This window comes from Saccopteryx leptura, chromosome 2, assembly GCF_036850995.1.
Source record: "Saccopteryx leptura isolate mSacLep1 chromosome 2, mSacLep1_pri_phased_curated, whole genome shotgun sequence".
In the NCBI taxonomy this organism is placed as follows: Eukaryota; Metazoa; Chordata; class Mammalia; order Chiroptera; family Emballonuridae; genus Saccopteryx; species Saccopteryx leptura.
Genome location: NC_089504.1, coordinates 5214807 through 5236064, shown reverse-complemented (window position 1 = coordinate 5236064; position 21258 = coordinate 5214807). Strand labels below are relative to the sequence as shown.

The following is a 21258-nucleotide window of genomic DNA, read 5'->3' as shown; positions in this document are numbered from 1 at the left end:
AGCACAAAGCTGTCGTAGTCGTTTGTCCTGGGATGGCTCCGTCAGTCCGGAGTGGGCTCGGGCGAGGGACCAGATGTTAAGCACCCCTGGAGTGGTAGATACGATGTCACATGGGTAACCGGGCGGAGCCGGGGTTGGGTGATGACGCCCTCCCGTGTTGTCACTGGGACTCCTACGAGTGGCTCATGTGCAGCAGAAATGGATCGTTTTCCTTCCCTGACGGTTTTCTGTGCTTGATTATTATTATTTTGGATGTGGGGCCCAAGGGAAGCAGCTGTGGGTTTGGCAAGCTTGGAGGGAGGGGGCTCCAGTGGGGTGTCCCCCACCGCTCCTGGGAGCAGCCTTGAAGGCAGATGCGGCTAAGAAAGCTGGGTGTCGCTCAGGACTGGGGGGGGCTCAGGACTCGGGGGGGGGCTCAGGACTCGAGGGGGGGTGGCCCTCAAAGACCAGCCTCTCCCCCCCCCCCCGGGGCCCACGGAGTCCCACAGCCTGAGCCCAGACGGCAGGGGCGTGGCCACCAGCTGCCCCCCCCCCAGTCCAGGAAAGCCTTCTGTGGGTGCTTCCTCCGTGGCTACCCCCACCCCCAGCCCGGGGGGGGGGGCTCAGGGCCTGTCAGCAGCCCTCCCCAGAGCCCCTGGGAGGGACGTCCCCTGAGAAGGAGCCTGGAGGGAAAGGCGTGCCTTTCTTCTGACCTCTGATCCAAACCGGGTCGAGTGGCTGGCCCTCCAGGCATTGGGGGGCAGTGTGGTCCGGAAGGAGAAGCCGCCCGCCCTGGGCTGTGAGGGCGGACCCTCTGTGGATGGGCGCAGAGGACAGATGGCCGATAACTCACAGGACCCCCCTTCTCTCCAAGACCCCCCCAGGGCACGTTAAGGCTGCCCCAGCGGATGGACCCGGGGTGGACGGGCCAGGCCATGGCTCACAGCCCTGCTCTGCAGGTGCGGGGGACTGGGGTGTCTACCTGGGGCTCTTCAGACAGCCTCCGTCTGGTGTCTCCTTTCTGCTGCGACACGAGAGCGAGCAGCTGGTTTTAGGTCGGAATCTGTGCCCCTGCCTGTGTCCCCAAGACCCCTGGGGAAGAGGGGCTCAGGGCGTCTCCCTCTCGTCCCTGATCCAACCCCCTCCCTCACCCTCACCTCGGGCAGAAGATGGAAAGTCCAATAGAAAAAGAGATCCTGCTTTCTCTCTTGGTTTCGGGTTTGGTTTTTTTGTGTGTTTGTTTTTTTTCCTTTAAATTCAGCTTAAGGCAAAAGTTTGGCAAAGCAAGTCTACATAAGGCCGCGTGAAGGGGGACAAGGGGGAGCCACCACGGGAGGGCCTCACAGCACTCACAGGTCAGCGAGAGGGGGCCTGTCACACAGTGGCTCCTCCCCCTCCCGCCCCTGAGCCTCGTCAAGAGGCTGTTTAAAAAAAAAAAAAGACTGAAAAGCAGTTGTGTTGGGGAATCTGTTGCAAGTGAATGACTAAAACTGTGAGAAAAAGGAGAGGGCAGGAGAGACCCCAGGTCACACTGAAAGGTGGGCGCTCGTGGGGTTGGTCTGTCCTGGCTGGGTCTCCCCCCCCACTACCCCCTGCGAGGAAGCCGGTTCCATCTGGAGGGCGGGAGGCTGTCCTGGGGCATGTGCACAGTGAGACACCCCCCGCCCCCCACCGGACAAGGTAGAATGGTTGTATTATGCTGGATGAGGGGCGTCCACGAGCCTGCTGTTTGAGCGATGTCATCGCTGGCGTGGAAGCGAGCGGGCGCGCCCTGGGGGTTACCGGTGCTTGGGCGGGATCACCACCAGCGGCTGCCCGTACTTGGGCCGCCACATGAGGACCTGAGCGTCGTTGGCATTGGGCTTGACCAGGGCGCTGGGCGGTATGGGCTCGTTCTTGCTCAGGATTTTGGGCTGGTCCTGGGCGATGGGCTCCCGCAGCCGGGCGCGCTGGCCCAGGGGCCGGTTCGGGTTCACCTCGATGCTGAGCTGCATGCGCCAGTGCAGCGTCTGCAAGATGACCATGTCATTGGTCGAGGTGTTGGTGGCCACCAGCCACGTGGTGAAGCTCTGGTCCCGGTAGATGTTGGTCAGTCGGGCCACGTTGTTCTCACTGACGGGCACGGCCCACGTGACGCTGGGGTAGAAGTTGTCATTCATGCTGATGATGAACTTGGAGTCCCTCTTGGTGGGGCCCACGATGGTGCACGTCTCCGTGGTGTTGCCGTACCAGGGGTAGTTCACCCCGTCCGAGTCACTGATGGCCTCGATCTTGCCCTCCTGGAGGTCCGGGAGCTCCCAGCTGGACCTGGGGACAGAAAAGGCCCGTTGACTCAGCAGCCACCCACCCACCACCCACAGGGCTTTTCTGCGTCCCCTCTGTCCACGGGGCTTATTACCTCCCAGGGGGCCAGACAGGAAACGAATGTCCGTCATGGCCGGTGAACCAGGGCTCCCCCGACATCGCCCCCCCCCAAAGGCCATCCTGTCCCCTTGCATCATCTCAACTCCATCTTCCTCCCCCCAAAACCACACAGCAGACAGGGCTGGGCCCCGGCTGGGCTTCAGGAAGCCCTAGATGCCTGCCCTTGGGGAGGTGCGTCACATGGACGGGTCTGGTGGTGGTGACCGGCAATGGAGAGCCCTGACCTGTGCCGTGCCCAGAGCCCCTGGGAGGGACATCCCCTGAGATGGGGCATCCCCTGCTGGGGGGACAGCCACATGTGCCCTTGGGGAGGTGCGTCACACAGACGGGTCTGGTGGTGGTGAACAGTAATGGAGAGCTCTGATGTGTGCCGTGCCCAGCTGCTGGAGGGACATCCCCTGAGATGGGACATCTCCTGCTGGTGGAACGGCCACATGTGCCCTTGGTTAAACCCTCGGAGTAGTGATTTTATTGTGACCCTCTGAGAGGGGACGTACGTGAACATTCGTACCACTCAAAGGGTTAAGGCAGAGGCCACGGGCTCCGAGAGGCTGCAGCCACACAGCATCAGGCCGGCCTGGATGGAAATGCAGCAGCCCCTCTGGCCTACACGTGGCCCCCAGGTCTTTCTCTTGTTTTAAAGACCAACAGGAGACTTCAGAGCCCAGCGGCCATGGGGTCAGCACATACAGGAATGGCTCCCCTGGCCGGTGGTGGCGCGGCGCATAGAGCATCGACCCTGAAGGCTGAGGTCGCTGGTTTGAAACCCTGGGTTCGCCCGGTCAAGGCACCTACAGGAATGTTCCTGGTCCCTCCACTGACCAGTGTGTGACCTGGAGAAAATACCTGCCCCCTCTGACTTTCAGTGCCCTCACCTGTGAAAGGGGTGCTTCCGACCTTTCCCTCTCAGCACTGGGGCCTGGGTCATAGCCACCAGCACCCCCAGAGCCCTCTGTTGAGGGCAGGGATCCCCAAACTTTTTACACAGGGAGCCAGTTCACTGTCCCTCAGATCGTTAGAGGGCTAGACTATAAAAAAAACTATGAACAAATCCCTATGCACACTGCACATATCTTATTTTAAAGTAAAAAAAAAAACACAAAACGGGAACAAATACAATATATAAAATAAAAAAAAGTAAATTTAAATCAACAAACTGACCAGTATTTCAATGGGAACTATGCTCCTCTCACTGACCACCCATGAAAGAGGTGCCCCTTCCGGAAGTGCAGCGGGGGCCGGATAAATGGCCTCAGGGCCGGATAAATGGCCTCGGGGCCACATGCAGCCAGCGGGCCGTAGTTTGGGGACCCCTGGTTCAGGGTGTGGGCCCTCACCTCTGTGTCTCCTCCACCATGTGGGAGCCTGGGCCCCCAGGCCCTCCCTGGGGCCTCAGCCCACACCTGAGGATTCCAGGGGTGAAGAGAAGCCCCCCACACACACTACTCCCCCTTCTTTCTGCTCATGCTGGCCTAGAAGAGGGAGCACCACACAGCCGGAACTGCCCCCATCTGGCTGGCCCGTCTCTGGGGCGGAAGAACCCAACCAGCCCCCCCCCCCTGTGTCTCAGAGCGCCGCAGTCGGCGCCCAGCTCTGCAGTGTCCCCCTGCCCCCCTGCCCTGCTGCAGTGCTGAGCCCGCATGAGGCTCTCACACCTGCTGCGGGCCTAGGGGCCCCGGCTTCCTGGGGCAGAGCAGGCACCAGGGCTGCCCTAGAGCTCAGGCTCAGGAACCCCACAGGCCTTGCTGCAAGTCCCAGCTCCCCCCTCCGTGGCCTGAGACCCCATGCAGGAACCAGACCTCCCTCAGCCACCCAGTCTTGGACACACGTCCCTGCTGAGGTCACTGGAGGAGGGGGACAGGAATGTGCCAGCCCGGGGCTGGGCCCAAAGTAAATAAATGCCAGTAGTCGGTAGCCGCTAACACCATCGTCATCGCTGTTGTTGCTATAAGAATAGCGGTCAGACGGAAGAGGACACCAGCCTGTCAGAGCTGCCCTGAGGACCCCGCAGCAGCAGCTGGGGAGCCACCCCTCAGAGGCTCGTCAACAGTCACGTGCACCCTACTGGACAGCTAGGTGGCGCGAAGGCGGCAGTCGGGGTTTTCCGAGGTGACCTGGCCGAGCAGCGGGGCCAGGGACCCGGGCAGCCTGACTGGGTCTAGCGCTGGTCCCCCGGGGCCCTTCGATACCAACGCGGAGGACGCTCGGCACGCAGAGCGCTGCACGCCTGCCCACGCCAGACCTGCGCGGTGGGCTCTGCGCCCTCACAGGTGCGTCCCTGCGCACTGCGGCACCGCTCCCGACGGCCCGCGGCTGGAAGCAACCCGGGCGTCCGCCGATGGGGGATGGACGAACGACACGGGGTCCATCCACACCGGGAATAGGATTCAGCCTTAAACAGGAAGGACATCATTCCAACACATGTCACAACACAGATGGACCCGGAGCACATCACGCTGAGCGAAATCAGCCAGTCACAGAAGGACAAATACTATGTGATTCCACTCGTGTGAGGTCCCTAGAGCGGTCACATTCATAGAGATGGAAAGGAAGATGGTTCCAGGGGCCGGAGGGGGGAGGGCTGTTTAATGGGGACCGAGTTTCCGACGCACAGCCTGGCGGATGGATTTCACGTCACTGAACGTAAATGTGGTCAGAATGGTAAAGTTCGTGTTTATCTTTACACACACACATACACACACACTCTGCATTCACACACACACACACACTCTGCATTCCTCTACCGGGGCGGATGGATTTCACGTCACTGAACGTAAATGTGGTCAGAATGGTAAAGTTCATGTTTATCTTTACACACACACACACACACACACACACACACTCTGCATTCCTCTACTGGGACGCGTCACTCAAACGTTAGCAGGTGGCAGGACTGGGGCCGCCATAGGAGGAATGATTATGAACACGACTTGGCCAATTTTTGTTTATTTCATCTCTGTCATCTGTTTTATTTTCTTGAAAAGGTGGCAAATGAGGAGAACGCCCGCCTAGTAGGCCACCTCCTGCCCAGGGCCGTGGGTCCATCACACTCAGAGGGAGCGTGGGCAGCAGGCAGCCCCAGGGGCCTCACGTCTCCAAAAGCCCGCGGGTCCCCAAGATCGCGGGGCTCTGGCAGACCCCCCCACCCACCGCCAGCAGCAGAAGCCCGTGCCGGCCGCCCAAACCGTCTGCTCACGGTGGTTACACTCGCTTGCCAGAGCTTTCTAAACGTCAGGACGCAAACTTGCGAAAGGAACTGTGTTCTTCCATGGCCCCCTTCCACTTCCTGTGAGCTGGTGTGGAGATCGGCCTCTCTGTCTCGCTCCCTCTCAGCCTCTGAACCCCAAGCTCCGTGGTTCCTTTCCGCCCCAGCTCAGTCACAGACAGGTGACCACCCTCACAAACTGGCAGGCAGCCGGGTCTCATGTGGGGCATTACTCAGAACCAGGGCTCAGGGTGTCTGTTTATTTTACACAGCCAGCACAGGCTGACTGGTCCCCGTGGGCCATGTTCCCATTGAGGAAGTGGGAGGGAGCGTGGTTAACGGCACAGCTTCTGGGGGACACAGACCCCCCCCAGTGGGGTCCCAGTCTCCCTCTGGCTCCTAGCTCTGACCAAGTCACAAATCTTTGAGCCTCCATTTCCCCCTCAGTGAACTGGAGCTAACTCTTCCCACCTTGCAAGGTTTGAGGGGTTAAATGTGCTGATGTCAGCGATGGGATTCAAATCATTTTAACAGCCGGTTCTCCGTCCTAATGACCGTTTTAAGTATAAAAAAACGATATACCGACAGGTAGTTCATTATTTCATGCATTTAATACTTAAATAAGAGCAATAAAAGGGGTACACAAAACTAGATTATGTTACAAGAGTTTTAAAATATTAATGAAAGAATATTAAATAATACGTGACAGAAAACAATAAACGGTTATTTAAGGTATTTCCAGTGACAGCTTGTCACTGTCTGGCTGTTTGGCACTTTTTCTCTTTACGTTACATATTTGTTTACTTAAGTAACAAATGCAAGGAAATTAAAATGTAGTATTTCATTAAAGGTGTAATGAGTTTTATGAAATGAATAAATAAATATTACAAGCATAGTTCTGTCAGATTATTTTTATCTGTGGACGGAACGAACATGACTACGGGCGCTTAGAAAACGCTGTTGCACAGATGAATGTTGGTGAATGTTCAAAAAGAGTAAGAAATGTAAATTTATGATTTCCACATTGGGCGGCTGCCCAGGCACCCACCTTAGAGAGAAACCTGATGACAACTGCCATTTTAACAACTGGTTCGCTGCCTGACCAGGTGGTGGCGCAATGGATAGAGCGTCAGACTGGGATGTGGAGGACCCAGGTTCGAGACTCCGAGGTTGCCAGCTTGAGTGCGGGCTCATCTGGTTTGAGCAGGGCTCACCAGCTTGAGCCCAAGGTTGCTGGCTTGAGCAAGGGGTCACTCAGTCTGCTGTAGGCCCCCCGGTCAAGGCACATATGAGAAAGAAATCAATGAACAACTAAGGAACCACAACGAAGAATTGATGTTTCTCATCTCCCTCCCTTCCTGTCTGTCCCTCTCTCTGACTCTGTCTCTGCCACAAAAGAGAAAAAAAAAAAACAACTGGTTCACCAAACTAATGAAAAATTAGGTATTGGTTTTGCCAAACCAGTACGAACCGGCTGAATCCCACCACTGGCTGACGTATGCTACCTGGTTCACAGTAAACAGCAACGTGTGGAAGTTTCTGGAACCACTTGAGGGAGGTGTCAGCACTTAGGACTGGCCGGCCCTGAGCTGACCGGACACCTCCTTGAACTTACTTATGGTTTCAGACTCTGAAAGGAGTGGGTTTCCTGCCGTTTCGCCTCCTCTTAAGATCGCCTGTTTGTTCTGCAGTGGCCTTGGGCTTCGGTCTCTGCTGCACGGAGTGGCGGGAAAGCTCAGCCCCTAGCCCTGCGCACTGGGCACCCTCCTTGTCCAAACGGGTAAGTTGGCAAGGACCCCCGCACCTGTGCCCGCGCACAGGGGCTCAGCGGGTGGCTCTGCTTGGAGGTGGGGGACTCGGGGTAAAGGCAGACACGCCCGTCCCGGCCCCGGTTCACGGGATCTGGTCCCACCAGCAGCTCTGCTTGGAGGTGAGGGACTCGGGGTAAAGGCAGACACGCCCGTCCCGGCCCCGGTTCATGGGTTCTGGTCCCACCGGCAGCTCTGCTTGGAGGTGGGGGACTCGGGGTAAAGGCAGACACGCCCGTCCCGGCCCCGGTTCATGGGTTCTGGTCCCACCGGTGGCTCTGCTTGGAGGTGGGGGACTCGGGGTAAAGGCAGACACACCCGTCCCGGCCCCAGTTCACGGGTTCTGGTCCCACCAGCTCAGCCGCCTCCTCTCCAGATCCTGGTCCTCGCAGGGAGGGGAACCCCAAGGACAGCAGGCAAGTCCAGGCTGGAAGCCGGACGTCAGAAGGCCCCCTCGTGTCCTGTCAGACACGGACCCTTCAGCGTCCCTCGACCCCCAGTGCCTCCTGTGGTCCCCAACCGTCACCCCCAAACAGGAGTTCGCAGAGCGCCTGCTGCCAAGGCCGGCCACAGAGCCACGAGAGAAATGCAGGGAGGTGCCGCCCGGGTCAGCAGAGGTGGTGGAGGGCCCGGTACCCTCCAGGTACGCCCGCCACCCCTGACTCTCCCTCCCGCCCCAAAACTGTCCCCCTTCTTGACTCCCCCCACCCCGGTCAGGGCCCCTCACCCCTTCCAGGTCTCCCTGCCTGCCCCCTGCAGTGGCTGTCCTCCCAGAAGCCTGAGCAATCTTTTTATTTTTTATTTTTCAAAAATTAATGTTGGAGAGAGAAGAAGAGGGGGAGAGAGAGAGAAAGAGAGAAACAATCCGTTTGTTGCATTTATTTATGTATTCATTAGCTGATTCCCGTATGTGCCCTGATTGGGAATCGAACCTGCAACCTTGGCCTATCGCAGGGGTCAGAACCTATGGCTCGCGAGCCAGATGTGGCTCTTTTGATGGCTGCATCTGGCTCACAGACAAAGCTTTAATAAAAAAAATAATAACGTTAAAAATATAAAACATTCTCATGTATTACGATCCATTCATTTCCTACCACTCATGTTCATGGTTGCGGGTGGCTGGAGCCAATCACAGCTGTCCTCCGGGACAACACCAAATTTTTACTGGATAATGCTTAACGTACACAGGTGGTTGTATGGCTCTCACGGAATTACATTTTAAAATATGTGGCGTTCATGGCTCTCTCAGCCGAAAAGATTCCCTACCCCTGGCCTACCAGGACAATACTCTAACCAACTGAGCTACCCAGCCGGGGCCTTGAACGATCCTTTAAAAACACTCCTGATAGGCCCTGGCCGGTTGGCTCAGCGGTAGAGCGTCGGCCTAGCGTGCAGAGGACCCGGGTTCGATTCCCGGCCAGGGCACACAGGAGAAGCGCCCATTTGCTTCTCCACCCCTCCGCCGCGCTTTCCTCTCTGTCTCTCTCTTCCCCTCCCGCAGCCAAGGCTCCATTGGAGCAAAGATGGCCCGGGCGCTGGGGTTGGCTCCTTGGCCTCTGCCCCAGGCGCTAGAGTGGCTCTGGTCGCGACAGAGCGATGCCCCGGAGGGGCAGAGCATCGCCCCCTGTTGGGCAGAGCGTCGCCCCATGGTGGGCGTGCCGGGTGGATCCCGGTCGGGCGCATGCGGGAGTCTGTCTGACTGTCTCTCCCTGTTTCCAGCTTCAGAAAAAGGAAAGGAAAAAAAAAAAAAAAACACTCCTGAGGCCCTGGCCGGTTAGCTCAGTGGTAGAGCGTCTGCCTGGCGTGTGGGAGTCCCAGGTTTGATTCCCGGCCAGGGCACACAGGAGAAGCGCCCATCTGCTTCTCCACCCCTCCCCCTCCTTCCTATGTCTCTCTCTTCCCCTCCCGCAGCCAAGGCTCCATTGGAGCAAAGTTTGCCCAGGCGCTGAGGATGGCTCTGTGGCCTCTGCCTCAGGCGCTGGAATGGCTCTGATTGCGGCAGAGAGACACCCCAGATGGGCAGAGCATTGCCCCCTGGTGGGCGTGCCGGGTGGATCCTGGTTGGGCGCATGCGGGAGTCTGTCTGATTGCCTCCCCGTTTCCAACTTAAGAAAAATACAAAAATAAATAAATATAAATAAATAAATAAATAAATAAATAAATAAATAAATAAAAACACTCCTGATCGCACCGTACCTCCCTCCAATCCCGCTAAACCTTCCATGACTCCACATGGACCTTAAAGCCAGATGTAGCTGAAGCTCGGGTCCCAGGCACAGGCGCATGCGCGCACGCTCGCGCACACACGCACTCACCCTCCCCAGGCTGCAGACTCCACGGCCATTCTCAGTTCCTTAAGGGGCCATGCCCACCACCCCACCCCACCACGGGGCCTTCTGCCAGGAGCCCCCGCGCCCCTCCCCCTCCTGTCCTCCACAGTGGTGCTCCCGGCTGAGCTCTGGAGAACCCCCCCGCCCCCCCCAAGCCCGCCCTAACCCTGCCCCCAAGGCCAAGTGCCCGGCATCCTAGATGCCACTTGGTCCTCGTCCTGCTGTTTTCTGGCACAGCCAAGGGGTGATTAAATAATTATATGATCATTGTTGACGATCCCGAGAGAGCAGGAGCCAGGCCTCCAGGATTTACACGGTGGGTGGGGCCAGAGCCGGGGGGTGGGGGGGTTGTCTCAGTGACGAGTCCAGCTTTGCTCAGGGGACCCTCACCCAGAGCCGTGGCTGTGGGTGCTCCCTCTCACCTGGAGCAGCTGCAGCGGCAGGGCCACTCCCACCTGGGCTGTCCCCACAGTGACAGCGGTCATGGTCCCCGAGCACATCCGCCAGCCAGGCGCCCTATGAACCCACCTCAGCCCCGAGCTTCCCCTCACCGACCCTGGGCCAGGGCCGGGGGGCCGGGGGGCCAGGCCCGGGGTGGGGGTGCCGTTTATAGAGGAGACTCGGAGACGTCAGAGGCCCAGCCCAAGATCACATCACCAGGAAGCCGCCAGGCCAGGACCCACAGCCTGAGCAAGCTCTCACCCGCTGGCCTCTGCAGGCCCCTGCCCAACACACACGCACACACACGCATGCACACACACGCACAGACATACACAGAGGCTCTTACCTCCCAGCCTCCGACAGACCCTCACCCAATGCACACACACTCACATGCACACACACACACACACACACACACACACACACACACAGGCTCTGAGCAGCACGCCTGGCTGAGAATGAGCCAGAAGGGTTACCGAAAGGCCTTCCCTAGAGGCTGGAGAAGGGTTGAGCCTGTGCTGAGGGCCACCACAGGGCTGGGGATGGCCACTCTGGGGCTCCAGGCCCAGCCTCCAGTCCAAGCTGGCCCAGTGCGAAGGCCTCTCAGGAGAGAGTGAAGGAAACCAGGGAGGCGCAGAGGTGTCCATGGAAGGCCCCTCAGCGGCCCTGGGCCGAGGGAAGCACACTCTCCCTGCTCCAGCGAGCCCTGACTGCACGGGGAGTTCTGGACCCCAGAGCCGGACCGTCCGCCCAGCCCACCAGGTCTCAGAGCAGTGACCAAACTTCCTGTCTCTTTCTACACTTAGGTCCCATCTACATATCTCCTGTATTGTTTTCCTTAAAATCAATCACTTAAAAAAAAAAACTCACCCTGGCCGGTTGGCTCAGCGGTAGAGCATCAGCCTAGCGTGCGGAGGACCCGGGTTTGATTCCCGGCCAGGGCACACAGGAGAAGCGCCCATTTGCTTCTCCACCCCTCCGCCGCGCTTTCCTCTCTGTCTCTCTCTTCCCCTCCCGCAGCCAAGGCTCCATTGGAGCAAAGATGGCCCGGGCGCTGGGGATGGCTCCTTGGCCTCTGCCCCAGGCGCTAGAGTGGCTCTGGTCGCAACATGGCGACGCCCAGGATGGGCAGAGCATCGCCCCCTGTTGGGCAGAGCGTCGCCCCATGGTGGGCGTGCCGGGTGGATCCCGGTCGGGCGCATGCGGGAGTCTGTCTGACTGTCTCTCCCTGTTTCCAGCTTCAGAAAAATGAAAACAAAACAAAACAAAAAAAAAAACTCGCCTGACCTGTGGTGGCGCAGTGGATAAAGCATCGACCTGGAATGCTGAGGTCGCCGGTTCAATACCCTGTACTTGCCTGGTCTGAGGCACATATGGGAGTTGAAGCTTCCTGCTCCTCCCCCCTTTCTCTCTCTCTCTCTCTCTCTCACTCTCTCTCTCCTCTCAAAATGAATAAATAAATAAAAATTTAAAAAAAAAAAAAAAAAAAAACTCAACTAAATTTATCTTTTCCTAAGAAACACCTTTGAAATAACAGGTCAAATACGCTAGGTATATAGATATATAGTCATTTTCCTAATATACACGGCTCACAGAAATTAGGGGGCCAGGGCACATGCAGGTACTCCTGTCTAGTGCATCTTCACCAATGAAATAAAAGTTGGTTTTGCATCTCATTTGCATAATTAAACAACTTTTTTGACTTGTCCTTTGCTTTTCTGATGTTCTTGTTTAATAAAAAAAAAGAAAATCAAATGCTTCTTTTTCTCATCACTTCATATTCATTTTGAAATATCCCCTAATTTTTGTGAGCAGTATCTATTCATTTTCGTAATATATGTTAAATTTGTTGCTTTAAATTGAAATAACACTGAACTAAGTCCACCCGAACAGTATTTCACGTCCCACGGCACCTGCCGGGCACACTAAGAGGTTCACAGAGGAGGACTTGAGGCTCCCCGCCCAGGGCTGCCTGGCACGGGTGCCCGCGCCCTCACTCAGGCAGACGGGCACTTGGGGATTAGCCCGCCTGGTCCCCGATGAAACCATCTGTACCGTTTGCAAGAAGTTCAAATTCTGTCCAGTTTTGCAATTTTACAGAAACAGGCCCAGAAGCCCTCTCCCACCAGGCCCCTGCTCTCCGAGGGAGGGGTTCTGGCGTCCCCCTCCTCCCCACACAAGCTGCACTGAGGCCAGGCCTGCACCCCTCTTTGCCCCGGCCCCGGGCCCAGCCAGAGGGGCCAGCCCGGTGGGGCCCGTTCCGTTTCAGTTTTCCGTTATAGATGCTGTGCTTTTGTTTTGTTTGTTTTTTTAACGCTGGCCAGAGAGAAGTGCATGAATAAGAAATGAAAGCCATCTCTCCGGGCGGGCCTGCCCCTCCCTGAGGCGCCCCTCCCTGAGGTTACCCGCCACTCTACAGCCCGGGAAACATCTCTCTAGACCAGGGGTCCTCAAACTACAGCCCGCGGGCCACATGCGGTCCCCTGAGGCCATTTATCCGCCCCCTCCGCACTTCTGGAAGGGGCACCTCTTTCATGGGTGGTCAGTGAGAGGAGCATAGTTCCCATTGAAATACTGGTCAGTTGGTTGATTTAAATTTACTTGTTCTTTATTTTAAATATTGTATTTGTGCCCGTTTTGTTTTTTTTTACTTTAAAATAAGATCTGTGCAGTGTGCATAGGGATTTGTTCATAGTTTTTTTTATAGTCTGGCCCTCCAATGGTCTGAAGGACAGTGAACTGGCCCCCTGTGTAAAAAGTTTGGGGACCCCTGCTCTAGACCTTTCCCTCTCATCCACACAGTGCCTGTTCCCACTTTCCGTGATGACTGTATCACAAAAATGGGTTCCTACCCTATATGTTTTACAGCTTTTATTTAAATAAAAAGAATGCAGTCTACCATCTGATCGCCTTCCCTCGTGGGAGCCACTGGTCTTTGACGTTTTACCCCAATCCAATCGGCAAACACAGGGGTCTCTGTACTGAATTCTTCCCCTGGTCACAGTGGCTGCCGGGTGCCTCCTCGCACCTCTCCAGGGACAGCCAGCTTTTGTTTTGGGCGCTCGGAAGGTAAGGGTTGGGGTGATGACTTGGCCGGCCCGGTCCAGGGGGAGTTCTCTTTGGGCCGGGCAGTCCCCTGCCACTTCCTCCCACCCCAAAGCCTGGAAGTGAGGACTTCCCTCTCCCACCCACGCCTCTGCCGGGACCCAGCAGCTGGGGGAGGCCGCCTTCCGGGTGAAGAGAGGAAGCAGCATCCTCGATTGTTCTGTGCAGCGCCCATGGCTCCGGCCAGGGCTGCAGGAGGAAGCCACGTGGTCACCAGGGCCAGTCCTCCCAGCCTGTCCCCAGACCCACTGCGCAGAGCAAGCTGCCTTGGGCAAGCGGCTTCAGGCCTCAGGGACGTTTCCTCCTCACATCAGATGATGTTCTTGTGAAATAACAGGGCGGAGGAGGAAGGAGCTGGGCACCTCTGAGTATCGCCCCAGCTCCAGCGTGTCCCCAAGGCCTCAGGTCCCTCCCCACCCCTAGCCCTCTCCCACCAGCCTCATCCTCCTGTGACAGCAGATGTCACCCAACCCTGTGGCTGCAAAGACCCTCAGAAGTCTCACCGCCCAAGGCTCTCACCCCGTAAGACGGGTACACAAAACCCAATTCAGCAACAACCACACCAGAGCAGTCCTTACGCTGGGTCTGCCGGGCGCTGCGTCACCACTGGATTATCGGTAGCTATGGCGTTGACAGCTCCCACTGACTGAGCCTTAGGAGGCACCAGGCACTGTGCTAGGTTCACTCCTCACATAATCCTCACCCCTGCACGAGGGAAGGACTGTTCTCCCCACTTCACAGATGGGAACAGGGAGGCTCAGGAAGGTTGAGACTGGCCCACAGTCAAGCACCACTGAATGGCAGAGCTGGGATCCACACCCTGCTGGGCGAGGGTGAGGGGAGGTGGCACTGTGAACCCCGAGAGACCCTCTCCTCTTGAGCTGCTCTCTTCCCCTCACCCCCAAGTCTGCCCTTTGGCAGAACCCTGAGCCAGAAACAGACCTGAGCCTGGGCCTGGGCCTTGGCCTTGGGCCAGATTCCCTTGGGGGCTCCAGAGAAGGGCAAGCTAGGGACAATGTGAAGTGTCTCCCACACAGGTGAGAAATTGTGACTTGTCACTTAGAAGACTGTGCCAGCTGACAGGTGGCGGTTGAGGAATTGCGGGGGACGGGGCTGTCGAGGCAGGTGTCTCCAACAGTTTTCAGGGGAGGGGGGTGGCTTTCAAAACAATGTGGGTTGGACCCAAAACCATATAGAATCCTCTCAAGTTGGTGTGGAGAAATTCACCATTTTATAGCTGTCTGTAAAAGTCATATTATTATTCCATTCCAGATAATTTCAAACCCAGAATGTCATTCTAAAAAGTTCTGGATTAGAGATTAATCTCAAGCAGGGATAACATTTGGGGGGTATTATGGCTCTCAGTTAAGTATCTGGAATTAATATTTTGAATGCAAGCCCGTTTGTAACAGACAGAAGCCCTAACCTTTGCCACCTTGGCTCTGCCCGCCCTGGGCCACTGAAGCCCAGAATGTGGGTTTTGTTTTAATGATTCATATTGTTGGGGTCTATTCCAATGGTTCTCAACCAGGAGTGGCTTCACACCCCTCCCAGAGACAACGGGCAGTGTCTGGAAACATTTTTGGTTGCCACAGCAGGGAGTTGGGGGGCTATCGGCATTGAGTGGGTACAGACCAGGGAGGCTACTCAACAGCCCACAGTGCGCGGGACAGCCTCCAGTCCAAGCAGAGCGAGGGGACAGTGCTAGGCAGCTGGAGGTCTCTGGTCAGTCCCACGGCTCATCACTGCTCCCTTTCTTTCATGTCACGGGGCTTAAAAATATGAAAAAGAGTAGTTTGGAGTAAGGAAGATGGGAAGGGTTTTTTGAGGTCACATCCACTTACTTCCAGGCTTTTTCTAAAACCAGCCTTTCTCACTTCCAGGGGGCCCTGGGTGACGAGCGCGCTCTGCCCACAGACGGGAGGCCCCACGCGAGGAACCGTGCTCTTCCGTAATTCTTAAACATGCTCCTGTTGATTCCTAGTAAGCTGAGCAGCTGCAAACACAGCCCCTACACCTGTCCTCACCGGACCCTCCCAGCGGCCTGTGGGGAGTTCTGACCAATGACAGAACCGAAGCTCCGCGGGGTGGCTTTCCAAGGCCCCAGAGCCAGCACTGGTCAGTCAGTCTGACCCTGTGGCCTGAGTCCAGTAAGGACACTGACCCTCCTAGGGAGCCTCAAACTTGGCCCTTTCTCTGAAGCTGGTCCCCTCCCACGTGGGATTATAAACCCAAAGGAATGGGATGCGGACATAAAGGGTCCTGTGGCAACAGAGGTGCCCCAAGAAGGGGAGGGGACCAAGGGGAGCAGGCAGAGAGCAAAGAAAGCGGCCTCGGACTCTTGAGAACTCCAAGCGTTCACGACTTCACTATTTCAACACGTTTTAAAGTCAGGAAGTGGCCCTGTGCAAAAGAGGAAGTCCGGGCCGGGGAGAAAACCCAGTACAAGGGTGATTTACGTCCGTCGGAACTCTTTAGTTGCGGCCATGATTCTGCCCACCGCTCGCTCCCCGGCAGAGGGTCATCATCACAGGCCGAATAACGCTAAAGGCGAAAGCCACCCGCCTTACTGAGTGTTTTACACCGTGGGCCTGGCATCGTGCCGACTCCCATCCTTCTCACAATAAACCGTGGCGCAAGGACTAGTACGCCCCAATTTGCAGAGGAGGACACCAAGGGTCAGAGTGGCTCAGGTCACGGCCTGGACAGTGGCGGAGCCTGGACTCCCGCCCAAGTCCGCTTGACTGCAGTCTAGATGCGCCCGGGGTTCCTCTACCCAGGAACCAAGGACTGGCACAGAAAGAGAACGGTTGTCTCGGGTCTCCTGACTCGGACCAGCCTCCAGCAAGAGTGCCTGGACCTACCCAGAGCTGCCACGTGGAGCGTAAGGCCTTGAAGGCTGGAAACCCCGTGTGCAAAGGGGAAGGCCGAGGCAGCGCGCCAGGCCTGTCCCCTCCCCACCACACGCCACGTCCATCCCATCAGAACGCAGCCCCTTCCGCTCTCCACGGCCTTCTTCCCCCGGGCACCCCTCTCTTCCCAAGTTCGGAAGGACCCTCTGCCTACCTTACCCCGGAACTTCTAGGGGGAGAAAAGAGACCTAGCCTGAAGCCCCCGAGCAAAACCTTGGTGTCTTGCCAGTTGTCCCAGAAGCCTTGCAAAAGCCTGAGAAGGCTCCGAGCTTAAGGCTTCTGAGGAAAGGTCCGCACCAAATGGCTAAGACACACGTTTCCCTTTTGGAATAGGAAGTCAGCCCCTGTCCTGGATTAAAAGCTGCTTTGGGGAATTAAAGGGCTTGGGCACAGAAAGCAGGCTGACGGAGGAGCCGATGAGTGTTAGGCGGCGCACACACCTCTTCGGGGGGATCACGGGTACACCCGCGTCTTAAGTTTTCCCGTGATCCTCCCCTTTCCCTTGTAACTTCAGTTATTAAGTGGAGAAGCCATAAGATTTGGTGTGTGTGTGTGTGTGTGTGTCCCCCCAACCTCTCTTCCCCTCCTTACCCCTCTCTAATTTCAGATGGCCCGGGATGTTCCTACATCGGTGAAAGGTTCCTACTCGGGGAAATTCTCTCTGTTCCTTCCGTGCAGACCCGGGAGGCTGCCCAGGAGGGACACTACGGGAGAGTGGCCACGGCCAGCTCTCTCAGAAAGGTCCTGGTGCCCCAGAAACAGCCATGGTCACTGCCCTGTCTCAGGGTGGCCCTTCAAGTTACCTCTACCACTGTTCTTTCCACACCCAGGATCACCATCTCTGAGAGCCGGGGACAGGCCAGAAGAGTCCCAGGGTCCCAATGTCCTGCATTTACATGATCCTGGGAACATTCTGGAGACCAGACTGGAGAGAAGAAGCCAGTGGGCTCCTCTCAGCTGTTAGGGCTCTGCTGGAGCCCTCTGGATACTTAAACTAATGCCTAGCTAAGTGGCCTCCTGCCCTGGAGACAAAAAACACCACCCCACGGAGCAACCCCGGTTTCTAAAAGCAGCTGTTCTTCCAAACAGAACAGCGCTGGTAACAACAGTAAAGCACTCCCCCAGGTCCTGATGTGCATCTGAAAACGCCAAAGACAAGTTCAGACCCAACCACACAGCACTTGCAAATAACTCAGGAGGCTTCAGAGCTCCCCATCACTTCCCCAAATATCCGCCGCACGGGCTCACGGAGGCCTGGGCCTGGCGACCAAGCCTCGGCCTCCCGGGTGACCCAGACAGCCATGCTTGTTTTGTCAAAGAGGCACCTGGCAGAATATTCCCCTGCTTTCTCAGCAATCTGCAGGGAAGAGCTCAGTGGGAAGGAAGGTCCCAGAGCCACGGCCCCAACGTGCCAGCCTTCTAGGAGATCACATGGCCAAGAAGGACTCCGAGGCCACTTCTGTACAAGTATAAAGCTTCCCTCTGCCCCCAGTGAGGCCCTGAGCCCAGCCCCAAGTCTCGGGTCTCCCCGCCCTGACAGCCCCCCCAGAGCGTGCCTCTGAGCAGTACTCACATGCCCTGCTCCCCGTACTGGTTGTAGAACTCCATGTGGCTGCATGCCTGGATCCAGCCAACTATCCAGGTCTCCTTCTTGGGGATGGGCGGCATGACCACCTGGGCCGAGGCACGAAAATGGGGTGTCCGGTAGCGGAGCACCACACTGGAGGACTCATCGATGCTGGTGGGAATGGGGTCGATAGAGGCTTTCACATCAATCACCGCGATACCTTCCCGGAAGACTCTGGCTTTGTCCCCGATGCTCTGAATACAGCCCATGGCACGCAGTAGCGCTCTGATCTCCAGGGAAGGCCAGCAGTCCCAGAGAAAACTGGGCATTGAAAGGATGGAGGTTGCCGGACCCAGGGCACACAGGGTTGCTCTCCGATTTCAAATCTCAAGACAGATATCCATAGGATAGAACATTCACTGAGTAGGGGGGCGTTTGCATATCACAACCTCAGGCCTGTTTATAAATAAGGATTTTGCTGCATTTCAAGGGCCCTGAGTTCTCTCTTCTTCTGCTAGCAGTGAACAAAAATCACCGATATTCTTTGGGTTAAAAAAAGAAAAGTTTGGATGTTAATAGATAATCATGTTCAGATATCCAGCCCTTCCGTGCCTCGCAGGCGGGGAACGCGGCTCCGGGACGCTCCCTGAAGTCTTCGGGGAAGAAGGCGAATGCCGGCAGACACATAAATAAGGAAGGCTCTGTCCCGGCGCGGCGCCGCCGCCACCCTCACTGCAGAAGACCAACTTCCTGCCCTCCTGCCTTCCGCACGCGCTCGGGGCACACGCGCCCGGCCTCTCAACCAACCCGGCAGAATCAATGGAAGGGCAGTTTCTGTTCAGTCGGCAGAGGTCCCGGTTCCCTCGAGGGCGAGCGCCGACCCGCGGCTTCCTGGAGGCGAGCGCTCGGCTCCCGCCGTCCGCGAGGTTTCCAAGGAGCGCGGTGCAGCAAGGGTCCCGGTCGGTGCCCACTGGCGGGCGCGGGCCGACGCCCTCACGGGAATGCACCGCGTCCGCTCGTCGCTGTCGCCGCCCGCTGTACGGGGCTCCGGGTCTGCGCTCCAGCCGCCGCCTAGTTCGCCGCGGCCGCCGAGGACCTGATGAGAGATGGAAGGGACAGGACGTCAAGGCCCGCCTCAAAGTTGAGCCTAACTTTGCCGCGGGGGGCGCGCGGAACAGCGAAGCGTGTGCGCCGGGCGCGGACTGCGGAGCTGACAGCACAGCTCTGGGCGGTCTCCCCGGAGGCGGCGCGCCCCCACCCCCCGCCCGCCCCGTCAGTGGCAGCCGCGCGACCGCACGCACCAACGAATAATCGCCGCCCGTGACATCTCCGCTGACACCCTCCCGGCCCGGGGGCGGGGGAGGGGGGCGACAGGCTGGCACTGCAGAGGGCCGCGTGGACTTGCTGGCCCTGGCACCGCACCTACCGCCTCGCCGCCGGTGCCCCTTCCCCAGTCGGGTCCCTCCGGCACCCTGGGGTCGCAATGCCACCCCCGCAGGCCGGTCTGATCCAGCATGCACCCCTTCCCGGGCCGGGACCCCGCAGATCCTCGGAGGGCGCAGTGTCCTAGCCCCGCCGGATCAGGCGCTTCTGTCCCCCCTCGCCAGCCTTTAGCGGCCCAGGGTCCCCGCGCGCCGGGCGCGCTCGCAGCCGCGGGGGAACTTTGGCGCGCACGCCCCCGCCCGGGCGGCACCGGAGACTCACCTGCCCCTCGGGCCAATCCGCGTGCCCCGGTCGCCGCCCTCCGGCCGCCCCTGACCCCGCCGCGGGTGCGTCCTCCGGGTGCCCCAACCCCCTTCCCCGGGCAGTGTCCTTTGGGTCTACTGGGGTCTGGGGCCGGCGTGGGCTCCCCCGGCCCCCACGTCCTCCTAGCCTGGGGCTGCAGGGGGGTGGCCGGGGGCGGAGGGCTGAGGCTTGTGGCTCTCTCGCCCCCACCCCGCGAGCCTCCTTTATTTTATGATCATTGTAAGCGTGCTGTCGCCGCTCAGCCCCGCCGCCGCGCCGCAGCCGCCTGGCGTGCCCCGCGCTGCCTCGCTCTGCTGCAGCATCGGAAAGGCAACCAGGTCAAACTTTGCAGAAACTCAGCCCCTGCGCCCGCCTGGCCCCGCGTCCGCCCGCAGCCGCCGGCCGGAGGGCAGCGCTAGCAGGCACCGCCGCCCGCTCGCCAGCCCCGCGGGGATGCAGGTCCGCAGGCGGCGGCCGCGGCGGCGAGCGCCGCCTCCTCCTCCTGCTCACCCGCCCTGCTCTCCACCCTCGCTCCCCCGCACACCGCCCGCCCTCCCCCTGGCCACCCGCCCCCCTTTCCCCCCTCTCGCTCCTTCTCTATCTGCAGCTGCTGGGAGAGCTGAGTCTCTCCATGCACAAACGACATTTCCTTTTTGGCAAGCCCGGCGGATTCTGGGAAGTGTAGTTCGGCTTGTGCCTCTGGTCCAGGTGGGCTGCTCTCGATGCCCTTTGAACTCGGAGGCTTTCTGGGGCTTAGGGCACGAGAAGAAGAGTCGCGGTGCCCTGATATTCCTGGCCCTGGTGGGGCCGTGGCTGGTTGGAGGCAGTGCCGGGTCTCTGGTAGGCAACAGGGCTGGGAAGTCAGGGTGGTAAGTTTGGGGAAAGGGTCCCTGTGTTGCTCCCTCTGTTATGGGCCGCTGGGCACGACGACAGGTGGTCAGGCCTTTTGGGCTCCAATACGTGCTGTCAGCTTCATCTCTGCCACCATCAGCACCGCTGTGGGAGCCCTATATTGTGCGTTTCACAGAGCGGCCATCCTAACCTGGGAGACCTGCCCTGGCATGTGTCCAGCTGAGACTGGGACCCGGTGGCCTGAGTACAGAGGTTCACAGGGGTTTGAACCTGGATGTGGTGGAGGGATAGCTGTGGGCCTCTCCCAGCACCCTCAAGCCGTCGGCCTCACCCTCACTGTGCAGCCATCTCTAGGAGAAGGCCGGGTGACATCAGAAAACCTTTCGGCCACATTAAAGCCATGTTCTCCTCCGTGACTCTGACTTGCAAAGGTGCCCAGAGCTGGGCACAGGGCCAGTGGTTCTGGGGCTCTTCCCAGGGAGTGCCAGTGAGGGCAGAGACCAGGGAAGCGGGGGTTCTGGCCACGCTGAGGTCTCTGCTTTGATGAATGATTGGCCAGGCTGAGTAACCCATCAAATACCAGCACCAGCTCAGGCCACAGGAGGTATCTCGGTAAACCCAGCCACACCCCTGCCCTCCCCCTGCTCACTGCCATGGCCCCTCATCCAGCCCAGTGAAAGGGTCGTCCCTCTCCAGTTCAGCGAGTGGGCAGCGTATTCCTAGTTCCACAGACTGAGACCAGGGCAGGGTGTTTCTCCTGGCCTGTTGACTGCTGGACGGTAGAAACCCAGGCAGCATAGGTCTCCTAAGGACTCGTGTGAGTTTCCGTTTCCAGGAGGAAGCTTTCCCTGGCCGCCTGGCCCAGTGCAGCTTCTCCTTGCCAATCTCCCTGCCAGGCACTCAGAGCCTC

General features: G+C 58.3%; 1 protein-coding gene across 5 annotated transcripts; it reads right to left on the bottom strand.

Moving 5' to 3' along the window:
* Positions 1 to 260: 260 nt before the first annotated feature.
* On the bottom strand, positions 261 to 20010 carry FAM78A (family with sequence similarity 78 member A). Of its 5 annotated transcripts, none has more exons than XM_066366863.1 (3): positions 19476 to 20010; positions 17778 to 18867; positions 261 to 2286 (listed from the first exon to the last, which is right to left on the bottom strand). In XM_066366863.1, exons 2-3 carry the CDS (start codon positions 18098 to 18100, stop codon positions 1758 to 1760), a joined length of 852 nt encoding a protein of 283 aa, XP_066222960.1. In that variant the 5' UTR covers positions 18101 to 18867; positions 19476 to 20010; the 3' UTR covers positions 261 to 1757. The 5 variants fall into 5 exon arrangements, with proteins under 5 accessions (XP_066222960.1, XP_066222962.1, XP_066222964.1 ...); XM_066366865.1 differs by lacking the exon at positions 19476 to 20010 and adding an exon at positions 19198 to 19370; XM_066366867.1 differs by lacking the exon at positions 19476 to 20010 and adding an exon at positions 19194 to 19206.
* Positions 20011 to 21258: the final 1248 nt, after the last annotated feature.